Source organism: Trichophyton benhamiae (genome assembly GCF_000151125.1).
Source record: "Trichophyton benhamiae CBS 112371 chromosome Unknown Abenha-F-W-21b08.fp109, whole genome shotgun sequence".
NCBI classification, from domain to species: Eukaryota; Fungi; Ascomycota; class Eurotiomycetes; order Onygenales; family Arthrodermataceae; genus Trichophyton; species Trichophyton benhamiae.
The window spans coordinates 172,972-194,038 of NW_003315096.1; the positions used below are offsets into that span (position 1 = coordinate 172,972).

Consider the following 21,067-nt stretch of genomic DNA (forward strand, 5'->3'; position numbering starts at 1 on the left):
AGCACGTAACTAAATACATAAAACACGGCTCATGCAACAAACCCATTACTAGAGCCAGCCACGCTCTACAAGTATCTAACCATTATTCAGTATCATAGATATCATGACCATCCCGCTCATATGCCTTCCAAAACGCCTTTCGTAACCATAGACAACATCTTGAAACCGTAAAAATCTGCTATGCTTTTGTATACCCGAAGCCTTTTCTCCGTGGCACGCCTGTCAATAGTCTCAACCCACTCACCGCTGCATGAACAGTGTTCCATGAATGGATTAATCATTATACCAGCACATTTTGCGCATTTGAGGTCTTGTGCTTGCCACTCCATCACAAGGCCTTGAACTTCGCCAATAATCCTCTCTTCGAGGAATAGCCGATCGTACTCAGTAGAGCAGTAAGGGCAAGTCCATGGAGGAAGAGTTGTCGACACCTTATTCTCCGTTCCACTCTCAGGAAGCAATTCGGGGTCACGGCAGAGGTCCAAATCCCGGGCCATAGTACAATTGTGGCATATTATCTGCGACAGAACTAGGCTTGAGCTTGGGCTTTCGAACTTTCCTTCATCACTAAACTCGCGGATGTCGAATAGGGCAAGGAGATCTCGGCGGAGAAGTCTCACTTCCAATGCTGTGTATTTAGACAGCCCAAGGACCTGCATGAGATATTTAACCAACTCTAGGGCTGGGTTACGTTCATGCTTCGGAGGCATTGCCCCAGGGAGTACAGGGAAATCATAGTCAGAGGCAAGCTCAGGGTGCAGCATCTCGTCACGCTGTCGACGAATCAAGCCAGCTACCTGTTTTTTTAGTGCTTTGGAGAACGATTGGCTCAACACGGAAGTTATCTCGACGCTCTCACTCTCGTCTTCAGGTCGGAATGGAAGCTGTGTCTGCCGAGGAGTTCCATCAGCTCCACCATTCACCGGAGCAGGCTTCTTGAGTCCATGCATTAATTCGACGTACTCCACAATCCAGTCTACAAACACAGACTGCAGGGGGGTGGGTAAAAATCTGCAAATCTGCCAGTTCATGATGGCTTCCAGCTCTTGCTTATCGGCCTCCACAACCTCCTGACATGCTTTGCCTCCGTAATTGAACTGATCATACCATATCAAGTAATCCCAGTATTCCTTGATGTCAATGTCAAGGAAGTGGAATAACGGCTTTTCCTTGATAGATTGAAGGATATATTTGCTGTAGGCGTAGGCGTTTCCAACCTCAGTTTTTGTGGTCTGAAGGATCAACCTGTTCGGGTTTGCGTAAATAACGTTGGACCCAACTCGTTTGAAGGCCATGATAAGCTGTTGCAAAGCCTTTTTTAGAATCATCTGCATGTACTGATGTAGTGCGTGATCATATAAGCAGCAATCAGCGCTCTCCACCCATCGAATAAGGTGCTGGACCATTACGTCCGCCATGCCGTTGCCCTTACAGGCTTCATTCCACCATGATTTCACCATATCTCGTAATACAAGTATACCCGCAGCAGAAAACGCAGTGTCTGAATACAAAACACCTGATCCATCCGAAATAGTTTGTTGACCTCCTGGAGCCGTGGGATTGAGTAACGCAGGTTCATTGTTCTCGAGATCGCTAATAAGGGAAGACGTGAGCACGGTATTGATTGCAAGATTTCTAACCTCGAGTTCAATACAAACGGTGGAATATGCACCAGCTATATTGACAGAAGTCATCTCAACCGAATTCAGCGGACCAAGTATGTTGTCCTTTTCGTATCCGCCATGATCTGGAAGAGGACTGGCAGACCACCATAAAACTACATTGTTCTGCTCGAGCTGCCGAGCATAAAGGATATCAATCAAGTGTTTAGGATCATCTTTCTCCAAATTGCCGATCGGGACATTGCCGTATCTCGCAAACCCCAATAAGTGGTTGATCCAGGAATCCAGCGCCAGATAATGCACCACGATTTGTCTTGCGGCGTACGGTTGCCAGCCCAATGGCGGTAGTTCATTATCCGAAGCATTGGATCTGAGAGATACCATGGGATAATCCTTTAAAGACGATATTAGACGCGGAAGCTGCCGACTTTTGGGTGACTGGACTACAACCATCAGTGGCATAGTATTCTCATTGCGGAACTTTTTAATAATGTCACCAACTTCTAAATGGGCCTTTCGCTTCGTTGTAACTTGTGTGGTCTTGAAATGTAGCTTATCCTGGTACTGGAATACTTGCTGCCATGTTTCACTATTTTGCTCGTCCACTTTCCGTTGAAGAGCCTCTGTGAAGATTTTGTCGACATTGGGAAACCCTTGTATGTCCCTCTGTTTTGTGTATGTGACAATGTGAGCTTCTCTAGATTTGGTGGAGAAAACCGAGAATATCTCGCGCTCGCCAGAGACTATATGATAGAGCAGGACGTATTGAAATTCTGCTCCTTCAAGATATACACCCGGTTCTGGAGCTGGGAGAAGAGTTGATAAATCAAAGCCACGCTCCAAACCTTTGCCGAGAACTCCTCGCTGCTCTTCATCGAAGGTGCAATGGTTTCCAAGTTTGAGGACGGCCCGAATGTTGAACGGCACTTTCTTCTCATACACTCCTTCAACACTTGGATGGTTAAGTAGTAGTGATATCTTTGACGCTTCTCTTAAATATGTCTCTTCCGGCATGCTCAGTTGGAAAAGATGGACGGAAGGGTGGCCGTTTGGCAGCGTGTGGTTGACTTTCTGCACAGTACAGCCAGTTATATCAACATCTGGAAGATCGACATCTTTGAAATTGATAAATATTTGGCGTGGGATTTTGATATTAATGGTGTGCACTTTCCGATCAATCAGGACAAATGCTCTCACTTCACCCGGGCTGCTAGTCTCCCTAAGTTGTAATATCTGCCAGGTATTGACGTAAGTCAGTTCAGCCTGATTTCGGAAGAAACTGCCAATTGAATCAGAAGCTGCGGTTTTCTTAGCACCAAAGAGCTTGCGGCGACGGAGGCGTGCTTGTTTCTGGATCTTCCATTTCTGTTTCTGGTAGCGTAGCCAGTCCTCATAGTTCTTATCTATCGAAGGCATTACCGGCGGGAGACTGGCAAAAGGGTCTTGGGATGTAGTGTTGTCTCCTGGGGTTTTCCGTTTCTGAATGAGCTTGTTCCCCGACTGTGTACCTGGTTTCTGATTTCGACGTTGCATCATGTCTTCGATATCAGCAGTAGAAGGAATACGATGATCCATAATATTTGTTGAGATATTTGCTAGTGGATTTTTGGTGAAGAGATCGGTCATTTTCCTTTGCTTGAACCTGTCTTCCTTGGTATTGATCCGTCGCTGAAGCCAATCCGGGTGAGCAACTCTTGGGACAGGATTGGAAATTTTCTGTAGAGCAGCGGGTATAGTTATCAATTTCTGAATCACAGATCCCAATCGTTCTAGGTAGTAATCCCAGTCAATTATTGTACGCGGGTCCATATCTCCAGGGTCCTCTTTCAGCCATTTGCGCAGGAAAAATCGTTTAATATTTTCCTCGGCTGAAAATATAGCAACGGGCACAGCTCTTTCCGTGATAGGGGAGTTTCTGGGTGCTGCAGAAATGATATACTTGCAGTTTAACCCTTTATCTTTGATCATTTGCTCCCCTAGGAATTCAGCAAGCCGTTTGGCAGTCGTGATTGACGTAGATTTTTGACCCCCGTATTCTTCAATGGTTTTGGACATACTCCTATTCTCACAAATCATATCGATGAGCTCCTCGTCTGCTAGTGTTGAGCCATGCATATCCAAAACATCCAGCCATCTGTTCGCAACCTCAGCCACAGCCCCATATGTCTCTTCAAGTGTAGTTCCTTCGAGAAAGAACTTGAAAATCTGCGTCTGGAACACCTTGATAAGTTTAAGCTCTCCTCTTCGTTTGACTTCAAACCCTTTCAATTCAGCAAGGGATCCATCGTGGTTGAACACAGCATAACGCTTTTTCAAGTTTTTATCCTCTTCCTTTGAGGTTGGTAGAATCATTGCTCTATAAGGGCCGTCAACTTCGAAAAAGATGGAGTTATCACTGTGAGTTGTGTATTTGAACGTAGAAGGATCCGAAAGAGTCTGATACTGGTGGTTTGTAAATCGACCATGAACTAGGTGGTTCAACATAACGCAGGGGTATGAAATGGCGAGCTTTTTGCCATTTACAAGTTTGAACACGAAGTTCTCTGGGAAAGTGCCTGGTAACATGCACCAAATACCATCTGTATCAAGCTCTAAGGGACGTCCAATCCGCTCCACTAGTTCCCTTGCCATTTGAATGATATGTGCTCCAGTCAAGCAGGTAACACCAGCCATCTCCATAGAATACCACCGAGAACCTTTCCTCATCACATAGCCATAGAAACTGTTCAGAATAACTTTATGGGCAAGCTGGAGAGAGTCAAAGAGAACAACCATTTTTTTTGCTTCTTCAATTTCCGAATTCGCAGCTCCAGAAGCCTTGAGAGCTTCTACCTTGCCTTTCCAGACCTTCTGTTTGCCTTTGAAATCATATCTTCGATCTCTGAAGTTGCGGACGGTATCAACGTAGAAAGGGTTTTCTCTTTGGCAAATGATAGCTTCACGCTCGATAGTTCTAGTTTCGCGAATTTTGTGATAAATTTTCTTGCTGTATTCCTGTAACCGTTTCTTCACAATCGTGGCTTGCTCACTCTCGTCAAGGCTCTCGAAACTCCTAGGTGGGTGGTTCTTTGTCTTTCCAGGGAATTTTTCGTTTTCAACAGCTCGTCGGATCATATTGTATTCATCACGTTTTGCTGGCAAAAATTCTCCTCTCCAAGACCATGGCAAGCGTCTATCACAGGTTTTACCGGGTCGGTTGAAGTCACAGGCAGCGCAGTCGGACTCCTTGATCATTGAATCCGGTTGTAGTCTGTTTGTAGTCATGATGTTTGGATACATAGAAGCAACATCCAAATGATAGATAGATGGTCTCTCATTTCTATTTGGGCAATTCTTCAAATTCATCAACCTTTCCGTAATTTGTGCCTTGACTTCAGAGTAATTAACCACGTCTTCCATAGATTTCTTTTCTTCCACAGTTATACTGAACTCGAGCGCTGCATCGAGGTCACGAAGGAGTTCGTCAATAGCACCAGTTTCAACGGTAAAATTAACAGGGATATCACTGCGGAAAACACCGGCTTCAATACTTTCCACGTGGCCTCCAACATAAGTCTCAGAGTCAAGAAGATGACCTTCATAAAACGATTCGTTTGGATCCGTATGTTTGTTGGGTAATATAATGTTGTGCTGGTAGGCTTGGACCATCAGTAACATTTCACATAAGGTTCCAGTGCCCTTTCGAAGGACCTCGTCTGGATTGAGCGGGATAATGGTGCAGAGTGAAAAGATAAATGGATGGACATATTTCATATATAGGTAATACGTTGCCACCGCATCAGAAACTGAATATTCGGCTAGTGTTTGAGGCCGTTCACTCGCGTATCTGGTCATTAATTCCGGGTCAAGCTCATCGGGGTCGTATCCTAGCTTCGCAACAGTAACAGCTTTCAAACCACGGCTTCCCTGTGGGAGATAACTATCACGATTTACCCATGAAAATGCGTCCATGTGAGCGCAATAATCACTTTGGTATATGTCTTCACTGTTTTTTCGAAAGCCGATTTCAGCATACATATCAATCCCTTGGACACTTGCTCGTGCTTCAACAAAGGGCCAATCGAAAAAGTCGCCGTTATAAGTGACCATAACGCTTGGTTTTGCTTCCTTGATGTGGCTAAAGAAACGTTCTAGAACGGCTTTCTCATCCGGTTCATTGAAAATCGTAAAAGGGCCAGGGTATTCAGGTTTGGGAGTATATTCAAAATCGTTGATATCTTCAGAGACTATTTCCCTGTTTGTAATCAGGTAACCCCGTCCATCAATCATATATGATATCATCATAACTTGATCAATAGCAGCATCCGGAAATTTCAGGGGGAGTTTTGTGGTTTCTATATCATATGCAAGAACGACGGGGTCGGCTCTCTGCAACCTTTCCTCAAGGCAGGTCAACGTTATAAGTCCATGGATTGATTGAACTGTGTACCACTTTCCAATGCGGATGTCTAGATTACGTTAGTCACAGTCAGCCACTAAGTATCATTTCAGAATAATTACCTTTATCGATAGAGACACGGACATGGTATGGAACATCATATTCTCGGATATCCACAATGTAGTCCGCAGCATCTTGCAGTGAGTTTTGTCCGCGATTATTGGAGTCATCATCAAAGAGATCAAACCCAGCGTTTGCACTGTCAATGTTAGGTTAGCACTCCCTAAGATCAATCAGAGTGAGTACTCACCTTGCCAGCTCCGCATAGGTATCCATCGCATTGACATTTTTTCTGTTTTTGACGGCAATGGGAAAGACGGTTTTTCGTACTGCCAGCAGGTCTGAGACGTTGGCAAAGCTCAACTGCAAAAACTTCCTTTTATACCCAAGTAAATGGTTTGGCATTTTCAAATCCTCCTTTTCCACCACTTTCACCCCTTTCAATAGCTCTTCGAATGTCCGTTTGCACCATTCCTCTACCTCTGCTTCATGTCCTCGCTTTGTAGCTATGAGGAAATAAGGATCATATTCGACAGCCGCCTTAAAACTGCCCCCGTTCTCTTCAAGGAAATAAAATTCCACCGCCGCTCGGCCACCGGGTACCTTTGGATCCTCAATTGTAGTACTATGCATGTTGCATAGCCATCCGATTCGCTTCTTCCCCGCTTCATATCGTGCAAATCCCATCGTCTCATCGATCCCGTCTGCAATACGCAACGCTTGGAATTTCTCATCTTGAGAGGTCGCTTCGCTTGACCGTAAGGACGATACACCAATGGTCTTTGATTTTTTCGGTATAAATGACGACGACTGCGATCTGTAATTGTTGCCATATTTGCCTGGTCGGCGGGCCATCTTCGGCTCGCGTCAACGATCGTATGATTAAAATTATGCAGGGAAAGAAAAACGCCAGGTTACAGCAAATCCATTAGGTTAAGAAGTAGTGTTGAAGAGGCTGCATCGAAAGAAAGCAACAACCCTTCCGGAAGAGAGCGCTTTACGGCAAAAAGTTCATGTCGAGGAAGAAACTCTGAGATATCAATTTAATCGCGTCTGGCGCGTTTCGTCGCGTTTCTTAAGGTTTGTTTAATTGAAGCGGCGCGGGTAAATATTCCATTTTCAGAAGGCACGCCTTGGCATGCGTGAAGCTTTCTCTCTCCCAGGGACGCAAGAGACGGGGAAGAATTTTTGACGGCAGGAGGTAACAACAAGTCGTCTCTCGGAGCAACAAGGATAGTCATGGCAGCAGATTCCCGGGATCAAGCTTCACAGGCGGAAGCTCCTACAAAGGCGGAACCAACTACGGCGGACGGAAAGACGAGATATGAAATATCCAAGTCGCAAGTGGGCAAGCTATGGGAGGAGCTGGGAAACCCCAAAGAACCGGTCAATTTAATGCCTGGTGGCACCTATAATTCTGCGGGTGGTAAACCAAAGGAAGTCACGGTTATGGATTCGCTAAGATCGCTATCCCTCGAGAAGTTTGCATCGGTATACAAAGCACCTTGCGCGAGAGATTCTCTTCTTTTGGGAATAGGCACAGGGTTCGGTGTTGGCGGTTTGAGGGCTATACTTGGAGGTACGAAAGCGGGATTATAAAGGCAGATTGGTGTAAGTTGATGAAGACAGAAAGGCACAAGTGAGGTTAACTTTATCTTAGGTCTCAAGTCGTTATGGAGTGCTAGTAACTGGGCTGTTGGCTCTTTTGCACTTGTATCGTTGGCTGCACACGAATACTGCCAGAGGCAGAGAGCCATTGAGCGCGAAGGAATGAAAGAAGCAGCAGAGCTCATGAGGGAGCTCAAGCTCAAGAAACAAAAGGAGAGGGAAGCTGCCAGGAAGTTACACGAGGAAGAAGAGGCCCGGAAAGCAGAGGAGGCACGCCGGAAGAGCTGGACAAACCTATCCAATTATAAATTCTGGTAGTTAATTGGGCCATGACATTTTTATATACCTTGGGAGTCTCGGCGTCTGGGTTGCGGGCATTCCAGGACGATAAATGCGACTGGCGGCGGTATAGCATTTGAGTAGACGGCTGCATGAGCATTATTCACCTCTGTAAAATAGCCGTCCTTTCCAAAAACCCCTCTCTAATGTTGATAATCTGTAAAACATTTTTTATACAAATGCTTAAGCATCAAATTTGACTCGTTTCTGTTTAGGGGAGCCTTTTGCTATGTAGCTTGCATTGCAAATATCCTCGTCTTTCTGTCGTCGCCTACTACGAGCTTCGCGTGCCTCACTCGCCATACGTCTCTTCCATTCAGCTACCTGATCCTTTCGATGCTGGGACCTAGCCCACGCCACTTCAGCTGATGGTTTGAACCCGATTCCATTAAGACCATATCCATCGTCATTAGGATCTGTGGCATGATGACCCGTGATTTCTGATTCATCCCAGGTCAATGATTCTTCAGTGGCCTCTGCATCAGCATTTCCATTTGATGTAGGAGGCGGTGATTCTAGGCGCACCGGGTCTGTTTTCTTCGGAGTGGCTTCGTTGGTAAACGATGTTGAGTGTGCGGTAGAATATAGAAGCTTGGAATCATCACCATCTTCTCTTATTTTAGAATTTTTTCCATGTGTGGGAATCTCTGGAGGAATTTCTGACTTTTGGGACTGTATGTCGTGTTCTGGGGGAGGGCGATGTCGAAGTTCCTCGTTATTAGTGGTTCGACATCGTATATCAAGATCCCGAAATTTATTAGCAACATTTCCATGAAGATAAGCTCCAGGTGGCTTCACATCAGCCTGGTCAATGATCTCAGGTTTGCCTTCTTCCTCAGCTTGATCTGGACTTGATAGGGGCGAAACCGATTCTTCGCTAAGATCAGATTCGTCATGTTTGCGCTTTAGAGATTTTTTATGAACGGATAGCACTCTCTGTTCCATTTCTCAGGGTATAGTTATGTAATGCTGTTGAGAAAGCTGCTTCAGACTCATTTCATAAAGCCACTCAGGAGGTACGACACCAAATGTGCCTCATGCCCATGAAATTAGTATGATTTGCATGAGCTTAACCAGTGCCAGCTAGTGTTGTTTGAGTAGCTTTGCGCCGGAATATGTGAGCTTTTCCATGATTTTGACTGCAAGATATTTGATATTGTGATAGTTAAGTCTGTTTGGCCTCTAAGTTCAGGAAGTTCCTTTTATATGGAGAAGCTTACTAAGCAAGGCCTTCAAGTGCTTCAAGAGAGAGAATGCGAGGACGAAAATAGACGAATGAATGCTCACCGATATCCATTTAAGAACGAGATGATGCCGTAAGTATACACAAAAATGAAATCAGACAATCCTTCCATATAAACAGATAGACATGGGACTAGACAATCCTTCCTAAAACGCCATTCAAAGACTCCAACCCATAGAGGCTCACTTCTTTTGTTTCTTCTTCTTCTCGGATCCAGCTTCTGCGTCGTGTTTCCGCTTCTTCTTAGGTGTAGCATCAGTTTCAGCATCAGATGCACCGGCCGCCTTATCTTTCTTCTCCTTTTTCTTCTCCTTTTTCTCTTTTTTCTCTTTCTTTTCCTTCTTGTCCTTCTTCTTTTCCTTCTTTTCCTTCTTCTCAGCCTTGTCAACATCTTCCATTTCAACATCTTCATCGCCGTCACCGTCAACCTCGATATCAGCAAGGATAGAGTCCATAGCAGTTTTCTAAAGAGTAAAGCAGTCAGCAGTGTAAAAATAGTATCATTAAGTCGATCTCTACATACCATTGCGACTTCATTTTTGGTAGGAGCAGCTCCAGAGGCGTAGAATTCCAGTCTTTCTTCTACTTGTTGTCGAAGAGCATTTCCGAATGCTGTGGATGGTGTCTCAGAAAAGTTGTCTATCCTTGACGCAATAGAGCACTTGTTTGCGAGGAACCGTGAAATGCGACCTTTGTTCTTGGTACCGGCGCGGCCAATAAAAGAGGAATGATATAGAAGACCGTACTTGGGGGTATTGCCCTTGGTTTTAAGAGCTCTGAAAAGGGCTTTCTCAGCACCAAGAATTTGTACAGTTGAGGCAGGGTATTTAGATAGGTTAGTCAAACTTCCAGCGTGAGAGATCAAGCGAGCACCAACAACCTCTCCAATAAGGGTGGCCAAGTTAGGAGCAACAACGCTCATCTTGTTAACCAGGTATGCATGGAGGTTCTTGCGATAATTTCCAAGGCTGACAACTCGTTCGGCGAAAGCAATGACATTCTCCATGTCTGTGCCTGTGATATCCTGACCCATACTGTGCTTGGCGGCATCCATGATGCTAGTAGCGATACCCTCGTCATCATCCACAATGGCAGCTAGATCGTGGAGCTTATCTTCAGAGAGGTCTTTCTTGTCCTTGATGAAGAGGGCGCAGCGAGCGTAACGGTGATTATCAGATACAATCTTAACCAGTTCTGGGAAGTGCCATGAGTACCACTCTCGCACTCTCATAGAGAAAGTGTTAATGGCCTTGTCCAATTGATCCAGAATAGCAATAGCCTGGATGATGTGGTTGTCGTCGCGTTGGACCGAGAACTTGACTTTTGCACGAGAGTAGGCATGACCAAGACCTAGCTGCGCAGTATTGATATCACCCTCACGGAGCTGTTTAAGAAGCTTTCCAGAGTGCATTCGAATCCCTCGTAGCATATCCTGAACAACCTCGCTGGTGTCGCCAGTTTCGCACTCTACGAATGGAAACGCCGCTTTGATGCTACCAGCCAGACCTTTATCAGAGACACCCATCACCACACTCTTTTTCTTGCTCGCTTTTGGTAAATTGAGTTCAAGGAACGAGATTAACGTCTCGGAAGCAACACCTTCGGATACGTCGTTAATTTCGCTGAGCGCTTGCTTGTTATTCCTACCACATATTAGCACGCGAACGAAACGAATAGCATGGAGGGAAAAAACGTACTCGAATGGCAAGAAACTGACGACCTCAACCATTTTCCCAAATTTCGCAAGGTCCTGGTTAGCAGCCTGAACCTCCTTCAGTCTATTTCCGACAGAATCGGGCTTGTGAATAACTTTAAAAAGCGAGTAGCCCACGGGGCCCTCGAAGAGAAGAAAGTCCGCCATGTCGGAGAGAGCAACTGTATCCTTAAGCAGTTTGATTCCCGTCAATTGGCGGCGGCTCGACGAGCTTCGTTGGATTGGAGTGTTTGAAGCTGGAAAAATCGCAAGAAGCAAAAAAAAGTCGAAGTTTTTTTTTCCCTTCGCTGTCTCTGTGGACGCGCTAGTGCCGAAAGGGAAATGTGCGCAGAGCTTCGAGCTTGAACTTTACTTTTGGCACTTTTGGGATTCTTTGGCGGAACGAAAAGAAAACACCTGGCGAAGCGGTTTTACCAGCATTTCTACGAGGATTGTCGAGGTTTGTCCAGGCTCAGGCGGAAGGTCTATTTAAATACGGGAATTCTATCTTTATCGCCATGTCCGCAACACAGTTGCTGAACCCAAAGGCGGAGTCCAGGGTAATACTGCTAACCCCCCCCTCTATCCTCTATCCCACCATGTTATGGGACACGATAAATAACAAAATATATAGCGGAGAGGAGAAGCGTTAAAGGTCAATATCAGTGCCGGAGAAGGTCTTCAAGATGTCCTCAAATCCAATCTAGGGCCTTCTGGCACCATTAAGATGTATGTGGGGTTTCTACGCACATTATTTAAATATATACTGTTGACTAACTCCGTGGTGATAATGAATCTAGGCTTGTCGACGGCGCAGGATCGGTATGCGTTTGACTCCCCTTACTCCAATTATATGCTGCGGCAGCATTCTCACTCGACGGGTATATAGATTAAGCTTACAAAAGATGGGAATGTCCTGCTGCGAGAAATGGTTTGTCAAGACGTTTTCACCCTCGCTTACCGCTACAACTGCTAATGTTGAATCTGATATAGCAAATTCAAAATCCGACAGCGGTAATATAATCTAATCCTTCTTCACGAACTATACACGTACTGATATGCGGGATTTCAGGTGATGATTGCAAGAGCGGCAACTGCACAGGATGATATCACTGGCGACGGAACCACTTCAGTGGTCTTGCTTGTTGGAGAATTGCTCAAACAAGCTAATCGACATATTTCCGAAGGCCTACATCCTAGGGTCATTACTGACGGATACGAGATTGCTAAGGATGAAGCTCTAAAGGTACGTAAACGTTGCAAGGTCCTCCATCATAGGCTCTTTAGCTAATTGTTACACATTTCTAGTTCCTTGAGTCTTTCAAACTTAAGCGAGATATCGATAGAGAGCTCCTGCTATCAGTAGCACGGACATCTCTTGCCACAAAGCTCAACCGTACCCTTGCAGAAAAATTGACACCCGCCATTGTTGACGCCGTCCTTGCGATATACAAGGCCCCAGCTAAACCAGACTTGCATATGATTGAGATCATGAAGATGCAGCACCGCACTGCCTCCGATACTAAGCTCATTCGAGGTCTTGCATTGGATCACGGAGCGCGTCATCCTGATATGCCCAAGCGAGTAGAAAACGCTTTTATTCTGACTCTCAATGTCAGTCTAGAATATGAAAAGTCCGAGATTAACTCCGGATTTTTCTACTCGACTGCCGAACAGAGGGATAAGCTTGTGGAAAGCGAGCGCAAATTTGTTGACGCCAAACTAAAGAAAATCGTGGACTTGAAGAAGGAGGTCTGTGGAAACGACCCCAAGAAGTCATTTGTTGTCATTAATCAAAAGGGTATCGACCCCCTGAGTTTGGATGTCCTGGTGAAGAATGGCATTCTTGCTCTGCGCCGAGCAAAGAGGAGAAACATGGAACGCCTACAACTAGTGTGCGGTGGTACTGCACAAAATAGTGTTGACGACCTCACACCCGATGTCCTCGGCTGGGCTGGCCTTGTTTACGAGCATGAGCTTGGTGAGGAGAAGTACACCTTCATCGAGGAGGTTAAGGACCCTAAGTCTGTGACTCTTCTTATCAAAGGTCCAAACCAACACACCATCACCCAGATTACGGAAGCAACTCGTGACGGACTACGTTCAGTCTACAACACCATTGTTGACGGGGCCGTTGTTCCAGGAGCAGGATCCTTCCAGATCGCTTGCGCTGAACACCTGAAGTCAGCGGAGTTCCGCAAGACAGTGAAGGGCAAATCCAAGTTTGGTGTTGACGCCTTTTTGGAGTCACTACTCATCATTCCCAAGACTTTGGCTGCTAACTCTGGTCATGACATCCAAGAATCAATCGCTGTCCTCCAAGACGAACATTCGGAAGGAAACATTGCCGGTCTAGACCTTGTCACTGGAAACCCCATGGATCCTGTCCAGGAGGGTGTCTTTGATTCATTCAGGGTATTGAGGAATTGCATTGCTTCTAGTGCCGGTATTGCCTCCAACTTGCTTCTGTGTGACGAGTTGCTCAAGGCGAGACAGATGGGTAAACAAGGCGGTCCACAGGGAATGGAAGAGTAAAAGCGTGGTTTTCTAAAGGTTAAGTTAATCGTTGGGGCCTGTTGTGCTTAGATATCCATCGGGTCCTCTAGGATAATGCCAAAAAATAGATTACTTTGCGCACACCTTTTTGTTATCTATATTCCACCACGTAGTATATCAAGTGCGCAGACGGCTTATTATAATGAATAAACCATCTCATCGTCCATAAACAGGAAGAGATCTGTAGGCCACCCAGATGTCAAAGCCAAAGCCATAGCCATGTTGCTAGCAAAGCCAAAACCAGATAACAGAGCTCAATCGCGTTTCACCTCAGTGGGCTAGCTATTGGTATTAAGCTTAAATATCAGCAAAATTTAGTACACATGCTCGCCAATATATACGCCCATTTAATCCTTTGGAACCTCTTCGCATTATCGGTTCCCGGTTGAAAACCCATGTTTAAATTGACGAAAGGCTTCGCTGTACTGAGTAAGCTGACCATACCGACCAAACGGTATCAATGGATATGCATGGATATTGGATATCACGCATAGGTAAAGTGATGGTAAAGCCGATAGGTATAGTGTTAGAGTTAGTTATACTTCGTAGTCGGAGCGACATGACTGCATAACTAAACACCTGGACTAGAGTGCATGAGCGTGCACCCTGAGGCACTTAATGTTGGGATATTCAACACAAGGTCTATTATAAGCCGCATTCGCAGGTAATATCCACTAGTGGTATCATATTAATAGGAGGTAGATGTATATTGCACGTGTGGTAGGGCACATACCTTTTACTCATGCCTGAGTATACCCCCATATTAATGGAAAGAGTATGTATGATAAACTCTCTTTCCTTATCCTTTAAAAAGGTTACTGAGATGGTCACTTTTGCCATTCTCAATCCGATTCCTTGTCACTGCTAGTGGCCCATTCCCCTACGAATCCTTCATCATGGACGGGATCCCGTAAGTTCACCTTGTGTGACTTCGACCACTCCAGGACATTGGACCTTTTTATGATCGCAGTTGGGAGGTCATCGTCACCTTCCGGTTGTGAGGCTCGTTTCCGTTTCACAGGTTTCTTCTCTGCTTGAACAACTCCCATTGAATTCAAGGCCGTGAGGACATCCTCGGCTAACATCCCAGTCGCCTGCCCAATATCATGAATTGACATCCGCTCTCGAGGTGGCTTCTTCTTATATTTCTTTGCAGGCGGTGGTTTTGCGTTACTGGTCTTGGGTTGCTCGTCCTTCACTCCGCTGGAGCTTACATGAAGGAGGAATCTAGCCATCCTCTCCTCCCAAAACCTCACATAGCTCTTATGACCCATCTCACTAAGAGGTTTCTCAGGTCCACCAATAACTCCATCCTTCCATTCCCACGCACTCAGTTTGTAACTAATACCCATCAAGAGCTTGCCCAGTTGCTTGTGTTGGTAAGGTGGGAAAATGAGAATACATGCTAAGTTATTAGCATCCCATGACATCTTTTCCTTTGAGAAAAAGCCCAGTACATGGTAATCATCCGGATCGGCAGGATTCGTATAGACGAGAAGATAGTATAAAAACGAGGACACGTCGAAGAAGACGGACTTGTGGTCCAGAAACAGCTTCGCAAAGAGAGACAGATTCTGAGCAAAGAGCTTTTGGTCCTCGCCGTCGACCTCCCACACTGAATACCCGCCATGTTCGTAGATTTGGGTACCGAGTGGTGAATCCTTGCTTGTGCATGTGGGCATGTGGCCTAGATATGCTTGCCTGTCGCATGTATATCGGAAACACCACCGACAGACGTACAGCGTTCCATCGCCAGGTCTCACTAGCTCTTCAGGGTAACGCGAATCGAACCACGCCTTAAATTGAAGGTTCCCCAGGACCACCTGCTTCACATTCTGATTGACATGGTTTTTCAAGGTCTGTGACGGTTTGCTGTTTGGCATCGCAACCACCCTGGGTGCGTATTATTCGCGGTCACCTAGGTGCGCATTAGATAGGACTTGGCGAGCGAAGGTAAGGCGACGGACAAGAGGAGTTTCTTTCTCTCGAGGAGTCGAGGCGCAGTTTCAGCCTTCGTCTCGGCTTTGTTGACTTGTTGTAAGGTCTTGACTGTTGGTCCATCCTCGCCTTCTTCCCCAATCGGGCAGCCGAACCTTCCAAAGCATTTTAGAGTCACGTGAGAGCTTCTCGTCCTCGGTGATAGGTATATCCGAAAGCTAATGACTAATGAGTGACTAATTGGGTCCCTTATGACGAACTGGGGGGCTTTAGACTTTTGCTCCGCCTTAAAAAAGAAAAGAAATTCGAACTTCGTCGGAGTCGCTTTTCGTATGGGGGGGACGACGACACCTAACTCGCCCCGGTATTGCTGCTGCCTGGCAACGGCGGGCATCCAACATCTACATCGGTTATTTTGTACATGAGACAGGCGTTGAAGACTGCTCCGTTGCCGTGCCGTTGCGTACAGCTACGTAAGCCTCCGGTGAAGCCTGCAGGGCGAGATACTCCGGCAGAGTGGTGGCGTGAATTCGCCCCAGACCACGCATCCAGAACAGGCAGTCAGATTCTCCTCGTTGGCTGGACCAGACAGCCCGTTAATATCACCCCTGCGTATCGTTGATTTGAGTTGAGATACATGCGCTAGTATTTTCTTCCAGGCTGCAGTATATCCATCGCATTTATTTTGTTAACGTTCCCATCTCCAGGGCGTCACTACTATTCCCTTTGGCAGACCACTCTCCCGACATAGCTTTTGAAATTCAAGATGCTACCGCCGTTTCGTATAAAGGGCATCGTTGGACACCCCTTACACCGGCGACGTCGTTCTAGAAACGATGATGGCCTCGAGTCTGATAGTGCTTCGATCCTAAGTCCGGATAACCAACACAGGGCGGAGTTCGAAGTCCAAGGCGATGGAGTAGTCCAGGTCACCGCAAAAGAGTATGACCGAACCATAGAGGAAATTCCGGAAGCCAGACTCCAATACCAGGATGAGGATGATGGTGAAACTGTTATTGTAAGTAGCTCCTTTATATTCAGCATTTCTCCGCCCTCTGCACTTTTTGTACTGACTCTGGGTGATGCTATTATTATTAGGTCGGCTCATCATTAGAACTTTCGCAGCTTATTGGTGAACTTCTACCAAATAGCTATCGCCTGCCTTTGAGCACACTCAACGCTGAAAATGATCCTGTTATGCATACATTTGAGATCCAACAGACTCTGCCAGTGGTAGACGTTTGGCGAAACTTTCGTTTGAGAACTGTGACCAACAGTATCTCGGGGCAACCGTCCTGTCAGCTAATACCCCCAAGCACTGGTTCTCGCTCAAATGCGAGTTACCGCCTGAAGACTGCCCCCCTAGACCCCCGATCCACTACAAACAAACCATCTGTTGTTAAAGCAGATACCCAGAATGAGAGCGCCCCTTCAGGACAGCATGAAAGCTTTTTAGGTGCAGTAGCGAATATGGGAAGTAATAAACAGTATCCTCCTATGAAGGACACGTCATCCGGTATATGGAATGGCCCAAACCATGATACAGAGCTTGAACCATTTGGTGAAGGTGCCTCGACGGAAAGTAAGTTTATCACTGAAGAGGGGAAGAAGCAGGTATGTTGCCTATTCCAGATATCAATTTGACGTGGACAAACTAACCCTCTTAAGGCGTATGCTGCTGGGAAACGTATGCGCGAAATTTATAAGGCATACTGGCGTGGCTCGTACCGTCCAGAACTAGAAGAAGGCCATACGACTGGTACTTCTGGAGATTTCTGGAGCACCTACAAACCAACTCATCAATTTTCTGGACCTTCCCCTAGCAGAAGAGAAAGGGAGCCTGATAGCCCAGAATCCCCTATTGAACCATCCCCCAAACGACTCTTATCGGAGTTTGAAGCAGAGCTATCCCGGCTCATGGCACAAAACTCAGGATTGGAGTCACATCCTAAGCATGTTGATGAGCCAGCAGCAGCAGCAGCTAAGGAATCCACTTCCGACTCAGCCTCTACAGCCGTGCAAGGGCCGGAAATAGGGCCGTCGGAGAACACCAATGCTCAGCCGACTTCACGCCAGGCTACAGAGGCCTCGGAAGCGATATCTCATATTGTTACAGTCTTTGGAAAGTCTTTCCAATCCCTCCTATCTCGAGTAGCCATCCTTACAGCCGAATTAGCAGACAGGTTGCCTGAGGTTGAGCAGAGAGTTACAGACTTGCATCATCAGATCCCCGATCAGATGCAAGCAACCATCCACGAATCCCTCCAGGTCATGGGGGGTCATATTCAAACTTTAGCAGGAGCTATGCAACAGGCCGCTACATCGGCAAGGTCATCCTCCATTGCAACCAGCGAAGCAGAGAAAGTGGTTACTGCTCAGCTGAATAAATTGCGGATTCTTGCATCCGATATACGAGATATCGGCGGCTCACTCATTGCAGGTGTTGAGAAAAGTCTCAAGCCACAGGATAACAGTGCTAACAAAGGCACGACGGACGCATCATCAGCTCCTGAAGCAGTTAACCCTGCAACAAAAGACATCTTTATTGGTAACCTGCCTCCAGACGCCACGGAGAATTCAGTCATTTCTGTGCTTGCAAGCCAGGGGTTCGTTGGGACTGTGACGTTTCCCAGAGATAGTCTAACAGGCGAGCATGCTGGCTTCTGTTATGTTCATTTCCCTTCTACCTACGCTGCAGGTGCAGCACTGCAAGCGCTCCGAGGAAACCTCATTGGTGATTATACCATTAACGTTGAACCCGCAAATGAGCATTCATTCCCAGGGTCAAACGATGCTGCCGAGTCGTCTGGCACCGGTATCCAACACCCTACCCCCGAACTTCCACCCTTGACAACTAATACCAGGAGGCCCGGTTATCCATCGTTCGTTCCAGTGAGTGAGCTAGATAATGACACTAGCAATATCGTACCTTCGGAGCAAAATTTGCCAACGTCATCCCTATGTGAGCAAGCCACTATCCCAATTCCTGAGGTGCACGGCAATACTCAAACACAACCGAACACTGCATTACTTGATAAATCCGAGTCAAACCTTGCCGAACGATATCCCCCACTCTTTGCATCTCAAAGTACCGACAATCTCAGCACAAGGCCAACACCACCCGATACATACCATGGGACCAGTCTCCTTTCTGAACCTAACGACAATGACTGCGGACTGAGTCGGTACCCTTCGATGCAACAGCTCGAACAGCAGCATCTTTTTATGCGCGGCCCTTGGCCAACCCCAGATTGGCCAGCCCCCAGGCCTCGCACTACCTATGAAAATAACATTAACCTTGCTAGAACTGGAGAACAATTAGCACCCCCAGTTCCTAGTCGAATCCCAGGATCATGGCCATGGGACCAGGATAGCCAGAGCAGCATACCTTCAAGGCCCAATGCTCATGAAAGTCGAAGCGAACAGGGCACCTCTCGTGACCCAAACCACATTAATCCCCCGGTACTATCGGATCTTTCTAGCCCATTCAATCCACAGCCCCACCGCGCATCCCCATTTTCCGCGTCAAACGTACCTGGGCTGCGTCGAAGTGCAACGGAACGTGTGCGGAGACCGCGCCCAAGCCTTTTTGGAAATAACCCCCACCCACAAAGACCGCTTAGCAGCCATGAATTAGCAGAGATTAGCGCTGCTTGTGAAAACCCTTCGGACCTTCCTGGAACTTTCCCCCGCGAAGCTCCGACGGCAGCTGTAATGGAAGCATCATCAAACGATCCAGCAGAACTCTGTCTATCACAATTGAGAGCCCTGGGTTTCGGCGATGATAGATCTCAAGATGCTAATAGGCTCCGTATATTCGCCGAGGCTGCTAACGGAGACCTGGCAGACGCAATTGAGATGATCGAGGAAGAGAGAAAGGCTTATGAGCAGCGTCATGTGCAGTTTTGAAATTGAATCCGGCCTATGTAACGAGCAGCGGCACTCCGGTCCATGTATCATCGCTTGACATTTTCTGGTTTATTTTGTCGATTTTTGGTTTTGGGTATCGGCACACTGGCAGTCAGTCCATTTTCATTTGTACGCTTGTATATTTGGTGGCAAGTTAGGGATTTCACTTCTGTATAGCAATCATTGAATTTCTCCTAAATCTTGACACACAAAAACCGCAGGTGCTTTTTATTAAATTCCTGACTCTTTCGAAGTCTGATCTAAATTATCCGACTAGATGAGTTCCCTGATTCGACAAAATGGTAAAAGACTCGGTTCCTCCAATCGGGTGTGGTAAACTCTAAAAGTTTATTTTCCGTCTTTCCTCCCAACAAGTTATCAAAGAGGTCGTCTGCAAGCGCTGCTTCGTCATGGGTAAGACGCCCTCCTGGAGAGCAGCAAGATAGTAGCTTTCCCAAGAGCCAAGGAAAATAAGTTGCACTCACAGGGATCCTGGTGTGAGTGCATATGGAGATTTGTTTGTGCGCTAACTAGTCAGTCAATAGTTATCCCCAACACGTCATTCGCATTCTATTATCCAAGTGATCCTCAAGGCAGCGCATGATTGGCTTATGCGTACCGTACCTGGTTAAGTGATCCTAAAGAACAGATAATCATGGCAGCGATAGGGAAGTTTGGAACAAACGTCCGACCTCAAAGACAGTATCAATTCGCTGCACAACGGAAGATTGTTTCGAGTTTCGATGACATAGTTAACTACTTATCTTGGCTGACCTTCCGCGCGGATATACTAACTGGTCGACTAGCAGGGATAGTTCCGGCTTTTATATCAAGCCACGAAAACGTTGACGACCTAAAATTGCACCCTTGGCCCACGTGTTGGAGATGGCACGTCTATCTCGTCCGTTTCAAACTGAACGCAAGTACAACTTTTTAAGCAGGTGGACAGTTGGCTGTCTGGCTTCTCTTCCCCGGCGCCCATGGACAGGATGGAGTCTCATGGCGTCGCTGGGCGCATGCTCGCTCAAGCTTTGTCTCTTCTCCGTCAACAACACATCTGGCCAACATATACCCCGTGGCTATTTTCTCCAAGAAAAACGGCAGAGGGAGGCCGACAAATGACCAGGGAATATCCGGTAATCTGGTTGATCTTTTTTTAACTTGCTGCACCCTACAACGTTGTCTGAAGGGGGTCATGGCTTTGTGAACAGCATATCCAAATTTCCTGGGCGGCTTCTCTCTAACCGAGTGAGTATTCTACATTTACCTGGGGAGTTGGTATGACTAGCTCTGTGTTCTAAAGGTATCGCTCAACCATTCGGTCACACGTTTGCTCAACACATCTACTGTATAACAGTTGGCTGCCAAAATAGACAGGCCCTTCCTGTCAAACCTTCTAACTGTTCGCGGAAGGCAAAGCAACTTACCCAACGCCTAGGGCAATGTTAGCCGTGCTGCACTGAAGTATACCTTTATTCATTCGAACTTTGCTGGCTCCGGTAGAAGCTTTAATGTTATCAGCCCTGTTTCTGGAAGATACTAGCAAGTGAGACGTATCCCCGACGGCCCGGTTGATTGCATGGAGCGGTTTTTGTCTTTCCTTAGAGTAAGCTTGATCGGCCCTTTTCCCAGGTGTGCCACCGTTAAAGAGAGAGCGGGAACAAGCAGGGATCAAGGCCCGGAGACACCGCAGGTCACTGATCCACCCAGAGGTACGTTGG

General features: G+C 46.6%; 7 protein-coding genes across 7 annotated transcripts; 3 read left to right on the forward strand and 4 right to left on the reverse strand.

Moving 5' to 3' along the window:
- Window positions 1-116: 116 nt before the first annotated feature.
- Window positions 117-6,915, reverse strand: ARB_01174 (uncharacterized protein; the record flags this gene model as incomplete). The annotated part of the gene is made up of 3 exons (XM_003012515.1): window positions 117-6,070; window positions 6,123-6,259; window positions 6,311-6,915. 3 exons carry the CDS (start codon window positions 6,913-6,915, stop codon window positions 117-119), a joined length of 6,696 nt encoding a protein of 2,231 aa, XP_003012561.1.
- A 384-nt stretch (window positions 6,916-7,299) lies between these two features.
- Window positions 7,300-7,986, forward strand: ARB_01175 (uncharacterized protein; the record flags this gene model as incomplete). Its single annotated transcript, XM_003012516.1, has 2 exons — window positions 7,300-7,639; window positions 7,721-7,986. 2 exons carry the CDS (start codon window positions 7,300-7,302, stop codon window positions 7,984-7,986), a joined length of 606 nt encoding a protein of 201 aa, XP_003012562.1.
- Window positions 7,987-8,190: 204 nt separating this feature from the next.
- Window positions 8,191-8,952, reverse strand: ARB_01176 (uncharacterized protein; the record flags this gene model as incomplete). The annotated part of the gene is made up of 1 exon (XM_003012517.1): window positions 8,191-8,952. One exon carries the CDS (start codon window positions 8,950-8,952, stop codon window positions 8,191-8,193), a length of 762 nt encoding a protein of 253 aa, XP_003012563.1.
- A 480-nt stretch (window positions 8,953-9,432) lies between these two features.
- ARB_01177 (uncharacterized protein) lies at window positions 9,433-11,111 on the reverse strand (the record flags this gene model as incomplete). The annotated part of the gene is made up of 2 exons (XM_003012518.1): window positions 9,433-9,714; window positions 9,774-11,111. The coding sequence occupies 2 exons, from the start codon at window positions 11,109-11,111 to the stop codon at window positions 9,433-9,435; spliced, it is 1,620 nt and encodes a 539-aa protein (XP_003012564.1).
- Window positions 11,112-12,018: 907 nt separating this feature from the next.
- On the forward strand, window positions 12,019-13,478 carry ARB_01178 (uncharacterized protein; the record flags this gene model as incomplete). Its single annotated transcript, XM_003012519.1, has 2 exons — window positions 12,019-12,189; window positions 12,252-13,478. The coding sequence occupies 2 exons, from the start codon at window positions 12,019-12,021 to the stop codon at window positions 13,476-13,478; spliced, it is 1,398 nt and encodes a 465-aa protein (XP_003012565.1).
- An 863-nt stretch (window positions 13,479-14,341) lies between these two features.
- Window positions 14,342-15,382, reverse strand: ARB_01179 (uncharacterized protein; the record flags this gene model as incomplete). The annotated part of the gene is made up of 1 exon (XM_003012520.1): window positions 14,342-15,382. The coding sequence occupies one exon, from the start codon at window positions 15,380-15,382 to the stop codon at window positions 14,342-14,344; it is 1,041 nt and encodes a 346-aa protein (XP_003012566.1).
- An 821-nt stretch (window positions 15,383-16,203) lies between these two features.
- ARB_01180 (RNA binding protein, putative) lies at window positions 16,204-19,346 on the forward strand (the record flags this gene model as incomplete). Its single annotated transcript, XM_003012521.1, has 3 exons — window positions 16,204-16,455; window positions 16,536-17,051; window positions 17,106-19,346. 3 exons carry the CDS (start codon window positions 16,204-16,206, stop codon window positions 19,344-19,346), a joined length of 3,009 nt encoding a protein of 1,002 aa, XP_003012567.1.
- Between the last annotated feature and the right edge of the window lie 1,721 nt (window positions 19,347-21,067).